This window comes from Ostrea edulis, chromosome 8 (assembly GCF_947568905.1).
Source record: "Ostrea edulis chromosome 8, xbOstEdul1.1, whole genome shotgun sequence".
NCBI lineage: Eukaryota > Metazoa > Mollusca > Bivalvia > Ostreida > Ostreidae > Ostrea > Ostrea edulis.
In genome coordinates, this window is record NC_079171.1 from 6543753 (window position 1) to 6562510 (window position 18758).

Genomic DNA, 18758 nt, shown 5'->3' on the forward strand with positions numbered 1-18758 from the left:
CGCTAAGGTCCCTGAAAATTACAATTTAGATCCCTCTTGTCCAAAAGATGCTTCATACCAAATTTGAAAAGAATTGGAATGGTACTTGTCAAAAGTTAAGTTAAAAATGTTCTATTCACACATTTAATAACTGACCAATTTGGCCCCACCCTGATACCCATGGAATCATCAATTTTTCAGTTTTAGTAAAGGATTATCCCCTCTTTATTAATATTCATTTAGTTCTGATTCAGTTCTCATCAGCGTCATCTCATGGGGATCCGGGTTAGAATAGGTCCTCAGTACCCCTTTGCTTGTCGTAAGAAGCGAATAAATGGGGCGGTCCTTCGGATGAGACCGCAAAAACCGAGATCCCGTGTCACAGCAGGCGTGGCACGATAAAGATCCCTCCCTGCTTAATGGCCATAAGCGCCGATCATTTTGTAGGAAACCGGCAGTGGTGACTGTGATTGATATATCGGTATTATAAAATTCGTACAGGTAAACCTACTGAATGATATACCGGTATTATAAAATACCTACAGGTAAATCTACTGAATGATATACCGGTATTATAAAATTCCTACAGGTAAATCTACTGAATGATATACCGGTATTATAAAATTACTACAGGTAAATCTACTGAATGATATACCGGTATTGTAAAATTCCTACATGTAAATCTACTGAATGATATACCGGTATTATAAAATTACTACAGGTAAATCTACTGAATGATATACCGGTATTATAAAATTACTACAGGTAAATCTACTGAATGATATACCGGTATTATAAAATTACTACAGGTAAATCTACTGAATGATATACCGGTATTATAAAATTACTACAGGTAAATCTACTGAATGATATACCGGTATTATAAAATTACTACAGGTAAATATACTGAATGATATACCGGTATTATAAAATTACTACAGGTAAATCTACTGAATGATATACCGGTATTATAAAATTACTACAGGTAAATCTACTGAATGATATACCGGTTTTATAAAATTACTACAGGTAAATCTACTGAATGATATACCGGTATTATAGAATTACTACAGGTAAATCTACTGATTAATGTACCGGTATTATAAACTATGTATATCAACAAATCTTCCACCGCTTAAAAGTTTATGTAAAGTTTTATTTGTTGTGAAGAAAAATGGGGATCTTACGTAGCTTTAATCATCTCATTAGATTAAAACTTGGTCTCGTGGTAATGTTCATTTGTTGAATTAATCTTCCTCCACCTTATACATAAATTTTAATACATGTTGTATATACTGTATTTTGTATTTCCCAATCTTCTCTCTGTGATGCGTGACTGTAGATTAATGAGAATAAAGCATTGATCGATTGGTTAATGTATATACAGGTATTCGTGTTGTGGACGCTAAGCCTCACGAGCGATTTAATATTGACAAAAATGTCAATCATTTGATCCAATCTAAAAATAGAAACACGAACATAACACTACAGTATGTTGCTTTACGGGAATGTACTTTTATCTGATTAATCTAAATAGGTCACTCGCCACGTCCTAAATCAGGTATGTAGACACCGTGATGTTTACAAACACAGCACCTTGTTAAGGGCATTCAGTTCATTTGTCAGCCGATCTATAGCAATGTTTACATACACGACACATTCTTAAGGCGTTCAGGTATTTAATGTAGAGAAATCATATTCCTTATCTAATAAATGAATGGGGGGAGTTTTGTAGCCCTTTCAAAAAGTTTTGTATTTGGTGTAAAGTTGTAACCAAAATTAACAACGATGACTATATACAAATTAGCTTCAAGTGTTCCAAAAATCCAATAATTTTTTTTAAATCAATCTTTAATGGTAACGACAGATGTAGCAGTAAATTCAACTCTGCAATCTATTTCACGGCATTGTTGAAATTATCAGAAAATATGTTTTGTGGTTTATTTATTTATTTTACATTTCATGTGAATGTAGAATACTGAATATCGCATACCTATTTTATACGATGGTATATTACACGAGTTTCTCCTTTGTGGAATATTTCGCTTTACCAAAGCCCAAATCATTACAAAATATGGAAATCATTACCAAATATGGAAAATCATTACCAAATATGAAAATCATTACCAAATATGGATATAAGTCAGGGTCAAGTGATTTTCAGCTGTTACGTTCCCATAACTTACATGTGGATATTACATATATTTATATTGTACATACTTGTAATTATTTATATCTCAGAGAAATTTAAACGACGACAATGAACAATACAGTCTCTGTTAAGTTGTTGTTTTGTTGTTTTATTTAAGGTGGGTTGTTGACTGCTCTCTACAGGGACGTCGGTTATATTGGGGAGACGAACTGGATATAGAAAAGGGGGGCCTAATTTGAGTGCTGTGACTTAAATTCAGATTTCCATCCGAATCTTGACATTTTCCCATTCTATCCATGTCTTTAAGACACTACCTGCCAAAAAAGTTGTTATACTTATCAGTCAGATCCTTTGTCTGAAAATAAGATATTTTAAGATGATAGAAAAGTATTTATTTTCACAAATATTGCGTTTAGTGTAAATGGGCCCTAAACTTCTAATCGAGGTAGGACTATATGAACCAGTGAGCTTAATACATTTATAGATTAAGGCTGGTTTCCTTTTAAGATATCACAGAGTAAATGAATATATATATATATATATATATATATATATATATATATATATATATATATATATATATATATAATAGTTACCTCGATCGTGATAATGTACTCGTGCATGTGATTTACACCAAGATGGGTTGAAAAAACGCAGCTCTGTCTTCAGTAGCGGATTGATGGGGGCGTAGCCGGCGCCCCCTAAAATGTTCCAATATAGGATAAACCATTGCCTCTTGTTTAGAAAAATGTAAACTATAACAAAGCAATAATTTCTTCCACTCTCGGAGAAATAAATGACTATTTTTTTTTATTTATTGAATTACTTTTATTGGGAGAACTTTTTTTCTTTTTTCAAAAACCCTGAGCATTTGCGTCATTTTATTAGTTTCACTTGATTAAAAATGGCAGGAAACAATGAAAATTACCGCTATATAGGAGACATATGTCAAAGTCTATAAAATCTGTAAAATCCAGGAAATTCCGGGACCCACATCAGGGCTTCACTTTTGATACACTGGGGGTCTCAAGGCGGTTCTCAGACCCCCTGCTTCATAAAGCTGCCCCCTTAACCTCAATTCCTAAACCCGCCCCTAATATTCTTCTTCCCGGAACAATGCTTAAGAAATTTAAAATTAACAGGTCAATTAATACTTGCTAATCCCTCCATTTAGTGACAGAAATTGCAAGACTGAATATGTGTAATAATTTTCTGAAAGGAGGTATGCTACACCCGCGAACTTTGATATGGATGAAAAAAGGTTATGTACAACAATATTTTGATATTGAAAACTTTGAAAATTATTTTATTTAGGCAAAAATGCGATGCAAATAGAAAACAATATGAAAAAAAAAAACCTGTTGGACTCGAATCCGTGATCTTCAGAACATGTATACACACATATAGATCTACACCCAATTTTACACTTTACCGCTTCATTGACCACGGATCGCTGTTATACTCGCCGCTCCATGAGCAGGTATCGCAGTTACAAAGTTTGCATTTTGTTTTGTCTTTTTTTATTGCTTTTGCAATGTCAATGGGGAGGCGACCTTGTTCATTTCATACCATAAAAAATCGACATGAGTTGTCTTTCTTTACGAAGCAAAAGACACTTGTGAAAATGATAATGGATGCCGAATCTGAAGGAAAGCTTATTTTAAGGATATTTGGAGGTATGTACTGAAAATGACTGTCGGATACAGTACTACTAGGTACTATTGAATTGTCTGGTTATTTATCTATAGTTGTATTAACGATATATTCAGGCCTAGTTTTTACATTCAGTCTCGCGAGTCTGGTGATCACATGCAGACCTAACGTAAGTACGCGAGTGAATGATCCAGACAATTTAGGTAGGGGAGGGGGTGCGATCCATTTTTTATTACCTTCTCCACACATGTAAGGGGCGGGGATGACCCCCTCCCAATGGAACAAAGTAAAATCAAAGTACTGAAAGTACTGAAAAGCGCGAAGCTGACTTCATGAATTCTGTATGTAACGTTAATGAGCAGGAACAACATTAAAAAAAGGTTTATGCATTATTCTTTATTTTCGCATAACTAAGTAGTGCATTTTCTGTAAGAAAATAACAAATATGGATTGGAAGCAATGTCCTGAATCTTTTCAACACGTTGATAATTTTGATCCCACACTAAACTAAAACCCTGTCCTTGGATCATGAAATTTACAATTTTGGTAAAGGACACCTGTTCTTATTAAATATCTATAATCAGAATTTAGTATCAATAGCATTACCACCGCTGCAGTGGTCCAGAGGTAAAGTGTTCGCTCTGTATACGGGCGGTCGGGGATCGAACCCCGGCCGCGACATACCTAGTTCGTTAAACAGGTAGTGACAAATGGCAATTGGTCAAATGGATGTCATATTTATTTCATTTTTTAATTGGTAAAGCACGTGTTTCCACAGCTGACGTATATCACTGCCATGATATACACGAGCATACAAACTAAACATTTTTGACACTTCACTAAATTTAGTGACGTCTCTCTAATAGAGAAAAATTATCAAGTGACACTTCAAACATCTGGAACATTTACAAACAAGATTATCCTGGTTTCTCTCCCTTCATCTCCAATTTTAAATTGAATACACACCTCTGTCTCGTTGAGATCAATATATTAAAATTAGGGATTAACATAAATTAATTTAAATCGGTGTAATTAAGGCGTAGGTGTATTTAGTTTATGAATGTAAACGGAGTATTTTGAGTTGAAAAGTTAAAGAGATAATTCATCATTATTTATCATTATCACATATTTCATCTCCATCGTTGTCAGCATGCTTTCTCATTGTGTGTCCTATATCTTAATCAATGCATCGCTGTTAAGATTGACACACGTGTGTAATCGTTGTGAAATTGAATGGACATGATTCCATTTTCAGCCCGAGCGATAATGAATAGACACTCATAAAGACATTACACTCTGCAGGGTAAAAAAATCAGCTTATTAATTGATTTTGAGGCTTTTCCACAATTCATAAAAATGAAAATGCAAAAGTACACACATCTACAGTTCATCAAAGATGTATAATCGGTTCAAACATTTGTCATGTTCAACTGAAAAAAAAAGCATATCTGACAACTCTAAAGCAATCTGTATATGTGTGTACAACTTTATTAGGAAAATGTTATACATGAACGGTGATGAATAGCATTAATACAAAATGCAGAGAAGGACACATATTCCAGAGGTGGGACCAGACGCCTAGAAGGGGTTACAATTCTCCTGTGACCCATACCATTAGCCTTGAGACCTTCATATCTCTCTGCTATGACGATCTGGAGTAAACTGTGAAGCTTTCCGTTATCTTTATCCAAATCCTATGCCAGAGTCGTTTCCAATGTTCACAATCATCAGTTTACATTATCTTTTAAGATTTCCCAATATAAAAATGCAACTGCATCATGAATCATGCAATCGTGTTAATTTCAACCATATCGTAAATGATTACAATGTACAGAATCAGAATATAACCCATTGCTTACCACACATTTACATAATATAATTGTACAATATATTCAGTCTAATTTTTGAATAAAAACACAGTTAAGATTATTCAATTCTATAAAGAATGTGTTCATTTTTTTCTCAATACTAAATGAATCCAATGATCAACATTTTGTCCGCCCCCTGCGATTTCATGCATGAAATATTGATTTACGAAATCTGGGACAAATGGGAAAATTAATGCTTCTTTTAAGGGGATGTGATATAAGAAAAGAAAACAAAAATATAATGAAAATATAGGGATAAATCTGTTTATTCATTAGAGCTTTCCACCTTTCTGTATGACAAACAAGATGATTTCAGCTTGTCCATCATCAACTCCCCATATTTATGTAGCAATATTCCATTATCACCTGCATATAGTGTTTATATATATCAACTGATTCGATATGTAAAAGCTTGTGCTGCGTATAGTCGATTTCTAAATCGAGGCAAGCTACTGACAAACAAATCGATGATACAGGAGTTTCAACAGTCTCGGCTAAAATCAGCATTTCGGAAATTGTATGGTCGTTATAACGATCTAGTTCGTCAATAGAACCTATCATTGAGTCGAATGTTGTCTGACATGTTTCATATCAATTGTTAGGTCGTTCTTGACACACAGATGTTGATTACGGATAATTCCGTTTAAGGATATAGGACTCACGGCGGATGTGACCTGTCGACAGGGGATACTTACTCCTCCTAGGCACCTTATTCCACCTCTGATATGTCCAGGGGTCCGTATTTGCCCAACTAACTATTCTGTATTGCTTATAGGAGTTATGAGATTGATCACTGTTCGTTGTCTTCACATTTTATACTGCAGGCACTTTGAGCATAGATAATGATCATTCCACCACCTATTTTTCTGATCTGGGATGTATTCATTTCTCTCTGTGTGTAAGAGAGTGGATGACCATGATCCATGCCCCAAGTTCCTGTGATATATACAGTATACATGCATATATAATTTATCTACCAATGTACTATATTTCAATGAATTGTATTTAGTAATATAAATGTGTAATTCACATTATCAGAAATATGCCGACATTTCTGAATCTAAATTTTCTTTGCAGACATTTACATATTTGCATTTACATTATATGGAAAGTGGAATCAAATCACAACGAAATTTGGACTATCTTATTTACAAAGCACAGAAATTCATATAAAATACTAGAGTTGAGAGCTTGTATCACTTTTTCATACTCTATAAGAGGTGATTTAACGAGCTATTAAATAAAAATAACAATGTAATGAAATACCTTAATTAGTTACTAAGTGACATCTCCATTTGTTCACGAAAAGTGTGAGAACTGTATTTGACATGAAGTAGAATTAAGAACTATTGGGGCAGGGAATATGATGGAAGTTTTTTTTAAATGTACTATTGATGCACAGTTTAAAGGATACATCGTCAATGCGAAATCACTTCTCTTATGGTAGAAAAGCTGGTCAGTGAAAATCCAAGGACAATGCAAAAGCACTTCATAACACCAATAAGTAACTGTGGTATAGTTTTACAGATATTGCTTAGTAAATAATAAAAACAATCTTCAAAGTCCACAATCATAACCAGGTAGATCAAATCATACAAAATTCAAAGCATGTAAATTTAGAATCTGTATTTAATGATTGATTTGTTTAATCCCCATATACTACGTGGGTCTAATATTGATGCATTATGTATATTCGCTGACGAATCAACATTTTACTTATGATAACAATCTGTTTCCTTTTTTGTGACATATTATTTATGAGTGGTCACATTTGAAGACTGCATAGAAAGCCAATAGATAGACAAAACCTTGAACCAGTAAGTGTTTATGTATTTGGTAGCTATACATTAGTCCTCTGATAAGCATTATACACCGACACGAAGATCTTGTTTCTGCAAAACTTTTCAAACTATACTATCATAAACTGTTAAATCGAGTGATGCAAAGTTCAAAGTGATTTGTCTTTTCCCGGTTTGCTTAACCTCCACTCACTATACGAGTCTTGTTTTGAGTTAGACATTGAAAATCCAATGATGATTTAGAAATACTAATAATAAATTATGGAATAGTTTTATATATATTATTTTGTAAAGAATTAAAAAAGATATATCCAAAGTGCACAATCATAAAAAGGTAAATTGAATGATACAATGTGCAAAGTCCTTAATTTGAGAAGCTGTATCTGTCTTTTTATATTTAATGACTGATTTGTTTAGTTCCCACTCATTATGTGAGTCTTGCATTTATTTATCATGTTTATTCGCTGATGAATTAACACATTTCTTACGATTATAATATGTTTCCTGTCTTGGTATAAATCATCTATGTTTAAAACAGTGGGTTAAGTTGATGATTGAACAGAAAGACAAAAACACGATAATTGACATGAACGAAGAGAGGTAACTCAGAAACATTGTTTATACATTGGGTAACTCAACATCAGTTCTCTTATAAACATATACGTGGGGCACTTTATAAAAAACATTCTTGTTTCTGCAGCACCATGCGATGAACTGGTATTGGAGTAGCTCTATTATTTGAGGGGAAGTCCAGCTGTAAAGGTCGTTTAAGATTATTTTGGGTTTGATATATTTTGTTGCATTCACATCCATACAGGTCGTACACATCATTGTTGCAGGCTTAAAGCGGTAGATTTTGGTTCTCCATTTCCAATTATTGAATTGTTCATTTGAGCAACTCGCATGAAACATGATTTCATAATCAGAACAATGGAACAAGCTCTCAATAATTGCATGTTACTTTTTGTGATTTGTCCCCAAATTATAAAATGGTGTATGGTTTGCAAATAAAAGGTTTTAAAATCAAAACATTGCTTTGATTTAATACATGACATGAATTATCAATAAATCCTACGAAAACTCATGTAAATGTTCTAATTAAAAAACCCCATTATTTATGAAAATTATACCAGTTTTATCATATGTTTTAATTCCAAACGTTTCAAGAAACACGTCATTTGGGAAAATATTTCAAACACACATCTTTAAAAAAAAAATCAAGAAAAAAGGAAGTATATCGGCTTGTTTATTTCACGCCCCATTGAGTATTTGGAAAAAGGTTAAAAAGTAACGACCCTATCAAAATTGAAAGATATAGCTACAGTGAACATATTGTTGTTTATGTTATGCACTTTTCATTGATATATTAGTTTTCTTTATAAGTTCATAAAATCTGTAAACCATTTTAAATCAAGGAAATGTAGTTTTCTGATAGGAATGTTCTCTGTGACTACTTTTTTATAATTCTGATTGCGCTTGGTTCAAATTTGAAAAACTTTATTACCTACATACAATATGAAAACAGAAATCACAACATGCTGAACTTCGAGGTTTCTTTACCTTATCTGACTAGGTGCATGATCTCGTTTTATTGAAAACCATATGATAGATTAATTGTGAATGATTTTGTGAATCGCATACTACAGGCTGCTGTGAACGTTGTGAACTTTGTAAAGCTTTAGAAGAAAAACGTTAAGGCCAATCAAGATACATAACCCTTGAGTGAAGAAGATGATATGTATTCCAATAGCTATGGTGAATACATTTTTATAGGTACATGTACTTAAAATTATGTTGATCTTTATTAATGTGTATTAAACTTCCCTAAATATTGTTATGTGGCCAGATTCCTGTACAGTTATCAACTGTTGGCTGTGGAAAATAATACACCCGAATATAAGATCCTTTTGAATGCAGTAGTATAGAGTGTTAAATATTTGATACACTCTTAATATGTTGCGGTATACATTGTATCTGATACCCAGAAGAAAAAAAAAGACAATTTGATTGATCGTCTTATCAAGGACAGCTGGGGACAACCTCTCTAAAATACAAGTATGGGACAAGTTTTCAGTCTCAGCTGAACAGGTATAGGGCTAGATTATTGGTATTCCCTGGTCACTTAGCCGGCTATCAACTTAGATTTTTACTGGTTATTTGAAAATGTTTACTGTTCCTTTAGACCAATTGATATATGAAAACGACTGACTCAGATTTTATGATTAAATACTGATAAAACATTTTTCATTAAATATTTTAAACTTCAAACATCCATTATCAAACTAACTGTAACATATATATGTTTTCTTCTTAGTCACGTTAACTATCAGCAAATAATAAAGTTAGTTGGCTGATTTGCATATTGTTTAACGTCCTATTTCATAAGTTTTCACTCATATGGAGACATCACCATTGCCGGTGAAAGACTTAATAATTTAGGTCTATGTTCACTGCTTGTGACCTTTGAAAAGGTAAGGATTTTTATCGTGCCACACTCGCTACGATACTTTGGATTTTACAATCTATCCCATTAATAACCCTCTTATGAGAAGCAAGGTGTACTGACGACCTATTCTAACCCACATTCCCACAAGACTTGGGAATATCCTCCTTAAGTTGTTAAGAACGTCTTAGGAACATTTGTTAATTTATTTACATTGCGTTACTTCATACTACAATTTGAAAGTGAAATCAAGAATTTATTTTGCTTCCAATAACGCCTGTATGCACACACATTTATTTTCTCAGTTTTAGCCATATTACTGGAATTTTATGAACTTGTGTGAAGGAGGAAGGCCTGCCAGTCTGACATTCTCTTTCTTGGCAGCAAAACTCCAAAACTATGAGACCGCTTAACATAATTTTGTGAAACTTTACAGTTAATAAGGACAAACATTGTCGATGGGCATATTCTCAGGAAATCCCGATTCAGTATTGTTTGTGATAGTTATGCCCCTTTTGATTTTAGAATTCCAAGCCCAGTTGCCATTTTTATCAGCGCAACTCCTCTAGGATTGCTCAACAGAATTTCGTGAAACTTTGTAGTTAATAAGGACACACTGTGTAGATGTACATCTTGCCAGTGAATTTTGATTCAATTATTATTTTGGGGAGTTATGTCCCTTTTGAATTTAGAATTCCGAGCTCGTCTGCCATGTTCTTGTTATGTGAGACATTGTCAAACAATGTTGTAGGGTGAGGTATGTGAGGTTCCTCACGTTTGCTTTCTTTCATTGAAAATCTGCTGCGACTGATTCATACTCCCCATCGAGGCCTCATCCAAAATGTGTAAAAGCCTAAATCATGTGACTATTTGTGCGGGAATCTACTGGAGTGAGACAAAGAATGTACATTAGAGGGTTGTGTATATTCTGCAGTCATGCAAATAATTACTTCGTGAGAAATCTGTGTTGAAATAATGCATGTTCTCAACAAAACATGCACAATGATCTGTATACAGTGCAGCATTAAAAAAAAAGAATAGAAAACGGTAATCGTGTCCTTATACATACTACATACAGCATAGGGGTAATCTTTACTGAATATCTTTGATGAAATAATGTTAATTCAGCAAAACACGAGATGTTATAGCAATAAAGTGTTAACAGACTCAACAATATTTTTTGTTTAATCTTTATTTATAGCAATGCATACTAAATAGCCAGAGTTACAAGTAAGGATTAAATGTTCAATGTGTTGTAATCCAAAAACTACAAAAATGACGTACCAAGATGCGATATAATGATATTTTGGTAATAAGAAACATAATAATAATCAAAGCCAATAATTAGTACTAAATGAAGAATTCAAATATAACCCTCCGAAATTTCGTTGCATGTAAATGAGCAACCACATCAGTCGTTTACTCCTAAAGGAGAGTTAAAACTTTTGAAAAGTAATTGCATGTTCTCAGACCCATTAAATATTGCAGCCTGCAGAAAGTCACATTGGGAGAGATCTGACAAAATCAAATGACAAAACACGTGTACACAACACGTGTTATTCATGGTATTATAATATAATGGCAGTTTAAAAAACTTCACAATGATGAATTTGAATTGGCTGTTTCAAAAGAATTAGTTACAGGATGTAAGCATAGAAATTTCTACAATTTTACGTAAACAACGGAAAAAGCATACATTGCCTAGACTATAACACACCGAGTTAAAAACCTTTAGTACTATATATTATGTAGCCCTTCTGATAGAACTATTAAAAAGTCGGTATTACATTCTGTTAAATAGGTGTAAATTAAGAAGTATAATGAAGCATAATGATACATTATTGTGATTGTACATTTTTTTTCTTTAAGAGTAGAAGTATGGAAGTCCAATAATGTCATTGTAACAATCACTATTTACAATATTCCGATGTTGGGAAACCCATTTCAGTTATATTTCTAAATTCATAGGACTATATTTGAGAGTCTGTGAACAATGGCTTATGCTTCCGTTCAAAAAGGAAGGCGTAGTGGTATTGCTTTGCACTTGTCGGTATACCACATGTCCGCTCAATATCTTGAAAACCATTTACTAGATCATTATGATATTTCACATATTGTTTTGTTATGAGTAGAAGAGGACCCCTGTTGATTTTCAGAACAAAAGGTCAAGTATCAGTCCACTTCGGGGATATGAATATACTACCTGCTCAATATCTTGAGGGCCCTTAGCTTTAACGGACATCAAACTTAATACACTGGTGTATCCTAAGGCGTAGATATCCCCGATTGATCATTGAGGCCACGTCGTTAAAGGTGAAGAGTCAAACTAGACATAGGAGTATATTGTTCAATCTTTATCTTGAGAACCCTTTGCTTGACATAGCCAAAATTTGATACATTTGTATATTGTGATGTGTTAATGACCCCTATTCACATGGTCAAAGGTCAAAGGTAAAACTGGACATAGTAATGTATTGTATTCTGTATTTCAAGAATTATTTGCTTGAGTGACACCAAAGGTGGGGGAGACTGGCCTTTTTCTGACCAGTATTTTTCTGTTGTCAAAATGTGCAAAAGTAGGTTGTTTTTACGAGCAAAGTTTTTTTTATGTAGGTTGCCCCCTTTGTAGCTCACCTGAGCCAAGCTTTTCTGATCAAAAATTCTTCGTTGTCATTATCATAAACCTTTGATATTTTCATCCAGAACTAGTGCACTAATTTCAACCAAACTTGCCACAAAGCATCCTTGCATGATAGAGATGCATGTCCATGGCCACGTTTTTCTCCAAGGGAAGATAATAGTGAGGTAGTGGAAATACATTGACAACTTTTAAAATATTTTTCTCCAAAACCATTGAGTCAGTTTTAACCAAACTTGGCACAGCGATTTATGGGTGAAGGAGTTTTAAGTTTGCTCAAAGAAAGGGCCGTTCCCCTTTGCAAGGAGAGGTAATAGCAAAATAGTGAAAATACATTAGTTACACTAAACGTCTTCCCCAGAACCAATTGGCACATTTCAATCAAACTTGGCGCAAAGCATCCTTTGGTAAAGGGGATTCGAGTTTGTTCAAATAAATGGTCAAGTCTTTTTTCCAAGGGGAGATAATAGAGAAATAGGAAAAATACACTAACGACCTTTAGAGATGTTTCCTCCAGAACCACTGGGCTAATTCAACCAATATTTGCACAAAGCAGCTACGCGTAAAGGGAATTCAAATTTATTCAAATGAAGGACCTCGTTTGTAACATTTAATAAAGTGCTGTATTGGAGTGAAGTATCCACCTCTTGTGCCGCCCCTTCATTCCCGACAATTTAGGATTTAGAGCTTAGAATTTTGTCATTTCATTTATTTTCCTTTTTGCTTCAATTTTCATATAATTATGAACACAACTTCTCCGGCTGAAAAGCGGTATTCCATACCTGACAAAACTGGTGTTGTCATGTGCTTTCTTTGTGATATTATTTCCAGTTGTCTGTTAATTTTTAACATATGACTTTTGAAATTGTTGGTATTGTGACTTAGACAGAATTATACAACGCATATCCCTTAAATTTGACGTAAATGTGTTCTTTCCGTCAAATCAAAGGAAATATACCTCTTTATCATTAGAAATATAATGCAACCTGTTAAAACGCAGTAGAATAAAAGGTTTCTACCGGAAACCTTTCTATGCACTGTTTGGGGATATTATTTTATCTGAATCGTGGGACTACATAGGTAAACACACTCCCTACTTCCGTTATAAGAGCCGTAATTGCAGAAATATAGTAGATGTACATAAAGGGTCTCGGGTTTGATTCCCGGTCCAGTTAAACCATAAATATCATCCTGAATAGCAGGTTAGAACACGGAATTTTAATCCAGGGACCTCTGGTTTGATTCCTGGTCCAATCAAAACATGGATGTTGGTCTGGATAGTTCAGTGGTTAGAACACCTGACTAGCAGTGCAGGGACATCAGGTTTGATTCCCGGTTAAGCAATCTATTTCTCCTTCACATTGCATTTACACAATTATGCCACAGACTATTCTTGACAATTCAGTTTGACATAATAACAATTTGTTGGTGTTTATTTTGTAGGACGGTGAAAATTTAGATAAGTGGTTGTGATGCTATTGATTGTAAACAAGCCTTTGACCTTGGATCTGAAGATCTGTGATGAAAACCGGACGTTTGGTATAATTCTCTGTTACAGTACTACATATCTAAGTAAGTACTCAGTAATAATGTAAGACTGAACTATAAATCATGTTTATATAATATATAAATTGAAAAAGAAATATATGCATATTGATAGATAAAATCGGCAAACGAAATAATATTCAAGTAGTAGTAATACAGTCAAACTAGTCCACAAAAGATGGCATATAGATAATTAGTAACACAGTCAAATTAGTCCACAAAAGATTACATATAGGTAGATAACTAGTAACACAATCAAATTCGTCTACAAAAGATTGTATATAGATAACTAGTAACACAGTCAATTAATCAACAAAACATTGTATATAGATGGATAGCTAGGAACACAGTCAAATTAGTCCGCAAAATAATGCATATTGATAACTAGTAAGTGTAACATAGCCAAATTAGTCCACAAAAGATTGTATATAGATAGATAGCTAGTAGCACAGTCAAATTAATCTACAAAAGATTCATTAAAGATAACTAGCAACACAGTCAAATTAGTCCACAAAAGATTGTATATAGATAGCTAGTAACACAGTCAAATTAGTCCTCAAAACATTGTATATAGATAGATAAATAGTAACACAGTCAAATTAGTCCACCAAAGATTGTATATATATATAACTAGTAACACAGCCAAATTAGTCCACCAAAATTGTATATAGATAGATAAATAGTAGCACAGTCAAATTAGTCCACAAAAGATTGTATATAGATAAATAGCAACACAGTCAAATTAGTCCACAAAGGATTGTATATAGATAACTAGTAACACAGTCAATTAATCAACAAAACATTGTATACAGATAGATAACTAGTAACACAGTAGAATGTGTCAACAAAAGATTGTATATAGATAACTACTAACACGGTAAAATTAGTTCACAAAAGATTGTACATAGATAACTAGTAACACAGCCAAATTACTCTAAAAAAGATTGTATATAGATAGAGCTTTAGTAACATAGTTGAACTAGTCCACAAAGGATTGTATATAGATAGGAAACTAGTAACATATTCAAATCAGCCCTTCAAAGATTGTACATAGATAGATAAATTTCAACACAGCCAAAATAGTCAATAAAGGACTGCGTATAGATAGATATCTAGTAACACAGTCAAATTAGTCCACAAAAGTTTGTATATTGATAACTAATATCTTAGTCAAGTTAGTAATTAGTGTACTAAAATCAATACCGTTCCACGAAACATAATGGTGCAGATATTCTAAGATATAATTAGTAAACAGCAGTGAGAGACTAATGTTCTTTCAGTTTAACTCACAAACACAAGTACATTACACATCACAGACACAGTACTGTAATTATCACAGGCCTGTTATTAAAAAGTAACTCTAGACAACACAGGACCGTATTGTACATAGGGTTGTAATTAAGAAGGATGTGTATTTAAAAAGAACTGTACTTAGCAAGGAGTTGTAATCAACACACTGATGTAATCAACCCTCTGCTTATATATATTTGATTTTCTTCAATTTAGCAGTGACACGCTCAGCCACAAAGAGGTTGTCTTTGATGTCGACACATAAACCTGATGGACATTCTAAATCACAGTGAATGTAACGGAGGAACTCTCCTTCCTGATCTAGGATGTGGATATGGTGTCCATCTGCTGTCAGGATATGACTATGGCTGTCTGTAGTGATGCCGCGTGGATTAAATGATTGCTTGGTATTAGAGGGATGACCAGTGTATCTAAATCGGAGTTTTCCTGACTCGTTGACCACCACCACTGCTCTAGCTGACCAGTCCGCCATACATATATCCAGGTTCCTATTCTCACTGATGTATTTACTGAAATCATCAGATGAGTATAGAGGACGGCCCTGATCATCAAACTGAATGGTTTGTTTTTCTGTGGAGCCAGAGTAACGCACAACTTTGGATTGTTTTCTATCATCACTGATCATGGTGACCAGGATATCACCAGACGCGGTACTGCAGATATAGCGAGGTCTCCACCCCTGTAGTGTGATCACGGTCCGTATATTTCCATCCTTGACCATGTTTATAGTGTTATTATCATGGTCAGTATAAACAAGATCTCCGTCCCGTGTCACTGTTATGCCCCTTGGTTGTTTCCCTGACTTGGTTTGTATTGATGTCAGTACTTTAATCTGGAGATTGAGGAGCTCCATTATTTCGTTTTCCCCGCATGTCCAGACTTGATCTTCACTCAGACAGCTAACACTGCGTAGTCCACTATACCCAGTGTGTATGGTGGCGGTGAGGCGCGGTTCAACAAGTAATGGTTTGGCTGGAGGAGACGATGCAGCTTCTGTTGACTTCATTGTGTCGCCATGTTCTGTGTGAATGGTTAATGACGACAGAGAACTAAGCATTTCTCGGAGCTTGTCTGTGTTTATTTTCTGAGGAGTAAAACTCGGTAATGTAACCTGGACTTTAGGCGGTAATGTTCTAAATTCGGAATTCCTAGATTTGTAAGTAGAGGTTAAGGAGACGTCATTTGAGTTTAGGATTGATTTCAAGTCGGACATGATCTGTTTGAGTTCAGTAATTGTTTGTGTGATTTCCTCTGTACTTTTATTCAGGGTAGATAGGTGTTTGTTTTTCATCTCCTGAATGTAAGATTTCCGTCGGTTGACAATGGCGGTGATCTCCTGGTGTAAAATGTCACCTTCTTCTTCGGCAGCTGTGGTCATTTTCCCGTAGTTTGTTTCTATGTCGGCTTTTTCGGTTTGGATATTGGACGCCATATCTTCATACTGGGGATAAATTCTCGTCTCGAGTTCCTCCAAATCCTTTTGTAAATCTTGTGTTTTAGCGCTGAGTTTTTCAAGAAATTCTGATAACTTGTGACCTTCGTGTTTACCGGAGGAAACGCATTTAATACAAACAGGAATATCGCATTTCTCACAGTGAAGTTCGCAGTGTTTGTCGGCATGTTTCGGACATTTCGGGTAGTTGGGAGTATATGTTCTTTGTAAATAGGGCATAACATTGTGTTTTTTGGAGGAATCTAAGAGATGTTTTCCTACACAGTTAACACAGAGATTTACGGCACAAACTTCACAATGACTCTGTAGGGGGAGAGTTTCACATATGTCACACAGTAGGACTTCCTGAGCACTGCGCCGGGGATCCATTTCTAACGCCGGGATCACACGAGTAGTTTACTGTCAATGAAAAGGACGTCTTCATAAAATATTTGAAAAGGTCAAAACAGTTGACAAGGTAGAATTACGGTATGATATAAATTACTGCGGTAATTAATCTTAATATTTCAAATGGAATTTTAAGTATAAGGCATCGCTATAACCCCAGCCTCCTCCCCGAAATATTATGTAAGTGATCAGATATATCTCATTGATCACACAAATATCGATATTATTGACACAACAATGCCAGAATGCGTATATATAATTTTGTCTAACCTGAAAATCCAGCATGGCCTCCCTGTTCTTTCGACCCTCCGTCTAGTCCCGTGATTAAATACCTATGCGGCGTGTCGGCCTGTATACATTATTTATGCGTTATTACCTGTTTAAATAGTTTAAAGTTTGTTTGACCTAATTCATATTGGGTAGCTATGTCAACATTTACGTCAGAAGACAGAATTTACTTTTATCAAAAATAGAATTAAATGAAACATGCATATAATGAATATTTTTATTGTACGCCGTTTATATTGAAATTCAACCCTGTGGATCACGAATAATCTTACGTTGCATGTACATCACACCTGCAATGTTGGCACCATCTATTACTTTATTGTCATTATATACCTCATATTGTGTAACTTGATTGTATTTCAAATGTGTTTGGTGAATCATTAAATAAATTGATAATTTCACAACTCAAAAGAGTGGGGGAGGGTGGGGGGGGGGTGTCAGTGGAATATCATCTCGGCTCTCCAATTGTTAAAAACATATGTTGGACTTCGTTATTTTCACCTTTCTTCCACGTTTATTTCAATTAATTTTTGTGGGTTTTCTTTTGCCATAAACACTCACCGATTTCACAGGAAGCTCTAAACTACGGTGTCAGGGTATGACATTAATATCCATTTAACTGCTGACCGTCAATTAATTCATGTGACGACCGCCACTTAATCTAACCGGCGATTGCCACTCATTAACTGGCGGCCACCACTTAGTTTAACAGGTGGCCGCCACTTGATTTATATGGCATCCGACAATTGTTCAATTCAGGATGCAATCCCTGTAATCTCCCTCTCCATTGCTTAGTATGTTGTATCAGGTATACAATTAAGGGCATTGTTGTTTTCAATTGTGTTGTTAATCTGCAAAGTTATATGATGCCCACGATATTAAATTTCGACAGATTCACACAAGAGCAAATCTTCATATGTACTTAATATATCAACGTATTAGGCACGTAGAACCAGGAGCCTGATCCTCTACATTTTTGATAACGTTCATTTTTTGTTATATTGCAAAAGTTGTTTTCACATGTGAAATAAGATTAATTGGCGGATTGGCTCCCATCCCACTCTTTTGGTGGTAGTAATGAATGGTTGAAATGTAATAATGAATGAACTGATGAATTGAAGGAAGAACGGAGCCCCCTCCAATTTAGGAGTACGAAGTTTGGGCAACAGAGGCATTTTGATTCCTTTTTGTGCTTGTAACAAAACAACTGTAGAAGACAATTTATTCTCGGTTGTCCCTACA

At 34.5% G+C, this 18758-nt stretch overlaps 1 protein-coding gene across 1 annotated transcript; it reads right to left on the reverse strand.

Annotated features, from left to right (window-relative positions):
* Positions 1-14135: 14135 nt before the first annotated feature.
* On the reverse strand, positions 14136-17884 carry LOC125661146 (E3 ubiquitin-protein ligase TRIM71-like). Its single transcript, XM_048893024.2, has 2 exons — positions 17499-17884; positions 14136-17240 (listed from the first exon to the last, which is right to left on the reverse strand). Exon 2 carries the CDS (start codon positions 17208-17210, stop codon positions 15555-15557), a length of 1656 nt encoding a protein of 551 aa, XP_048748981.1. The 5' UTR covers positions 17211-17240; positions 17499-17884; the 3' UTR covers positions 14136-15554.
* Positions 17885-18758: the final 874 nt, after the last annotated feature.

Coding starts and splice junctions, on each gene's coding strand:
- LOC125661146 (XM_048893024.2), bottom strand. CDS start 17,210: ATGGATCCCCGGCGCAGTGCTCAGGAAGTCCTACTGTGTGACATATGT.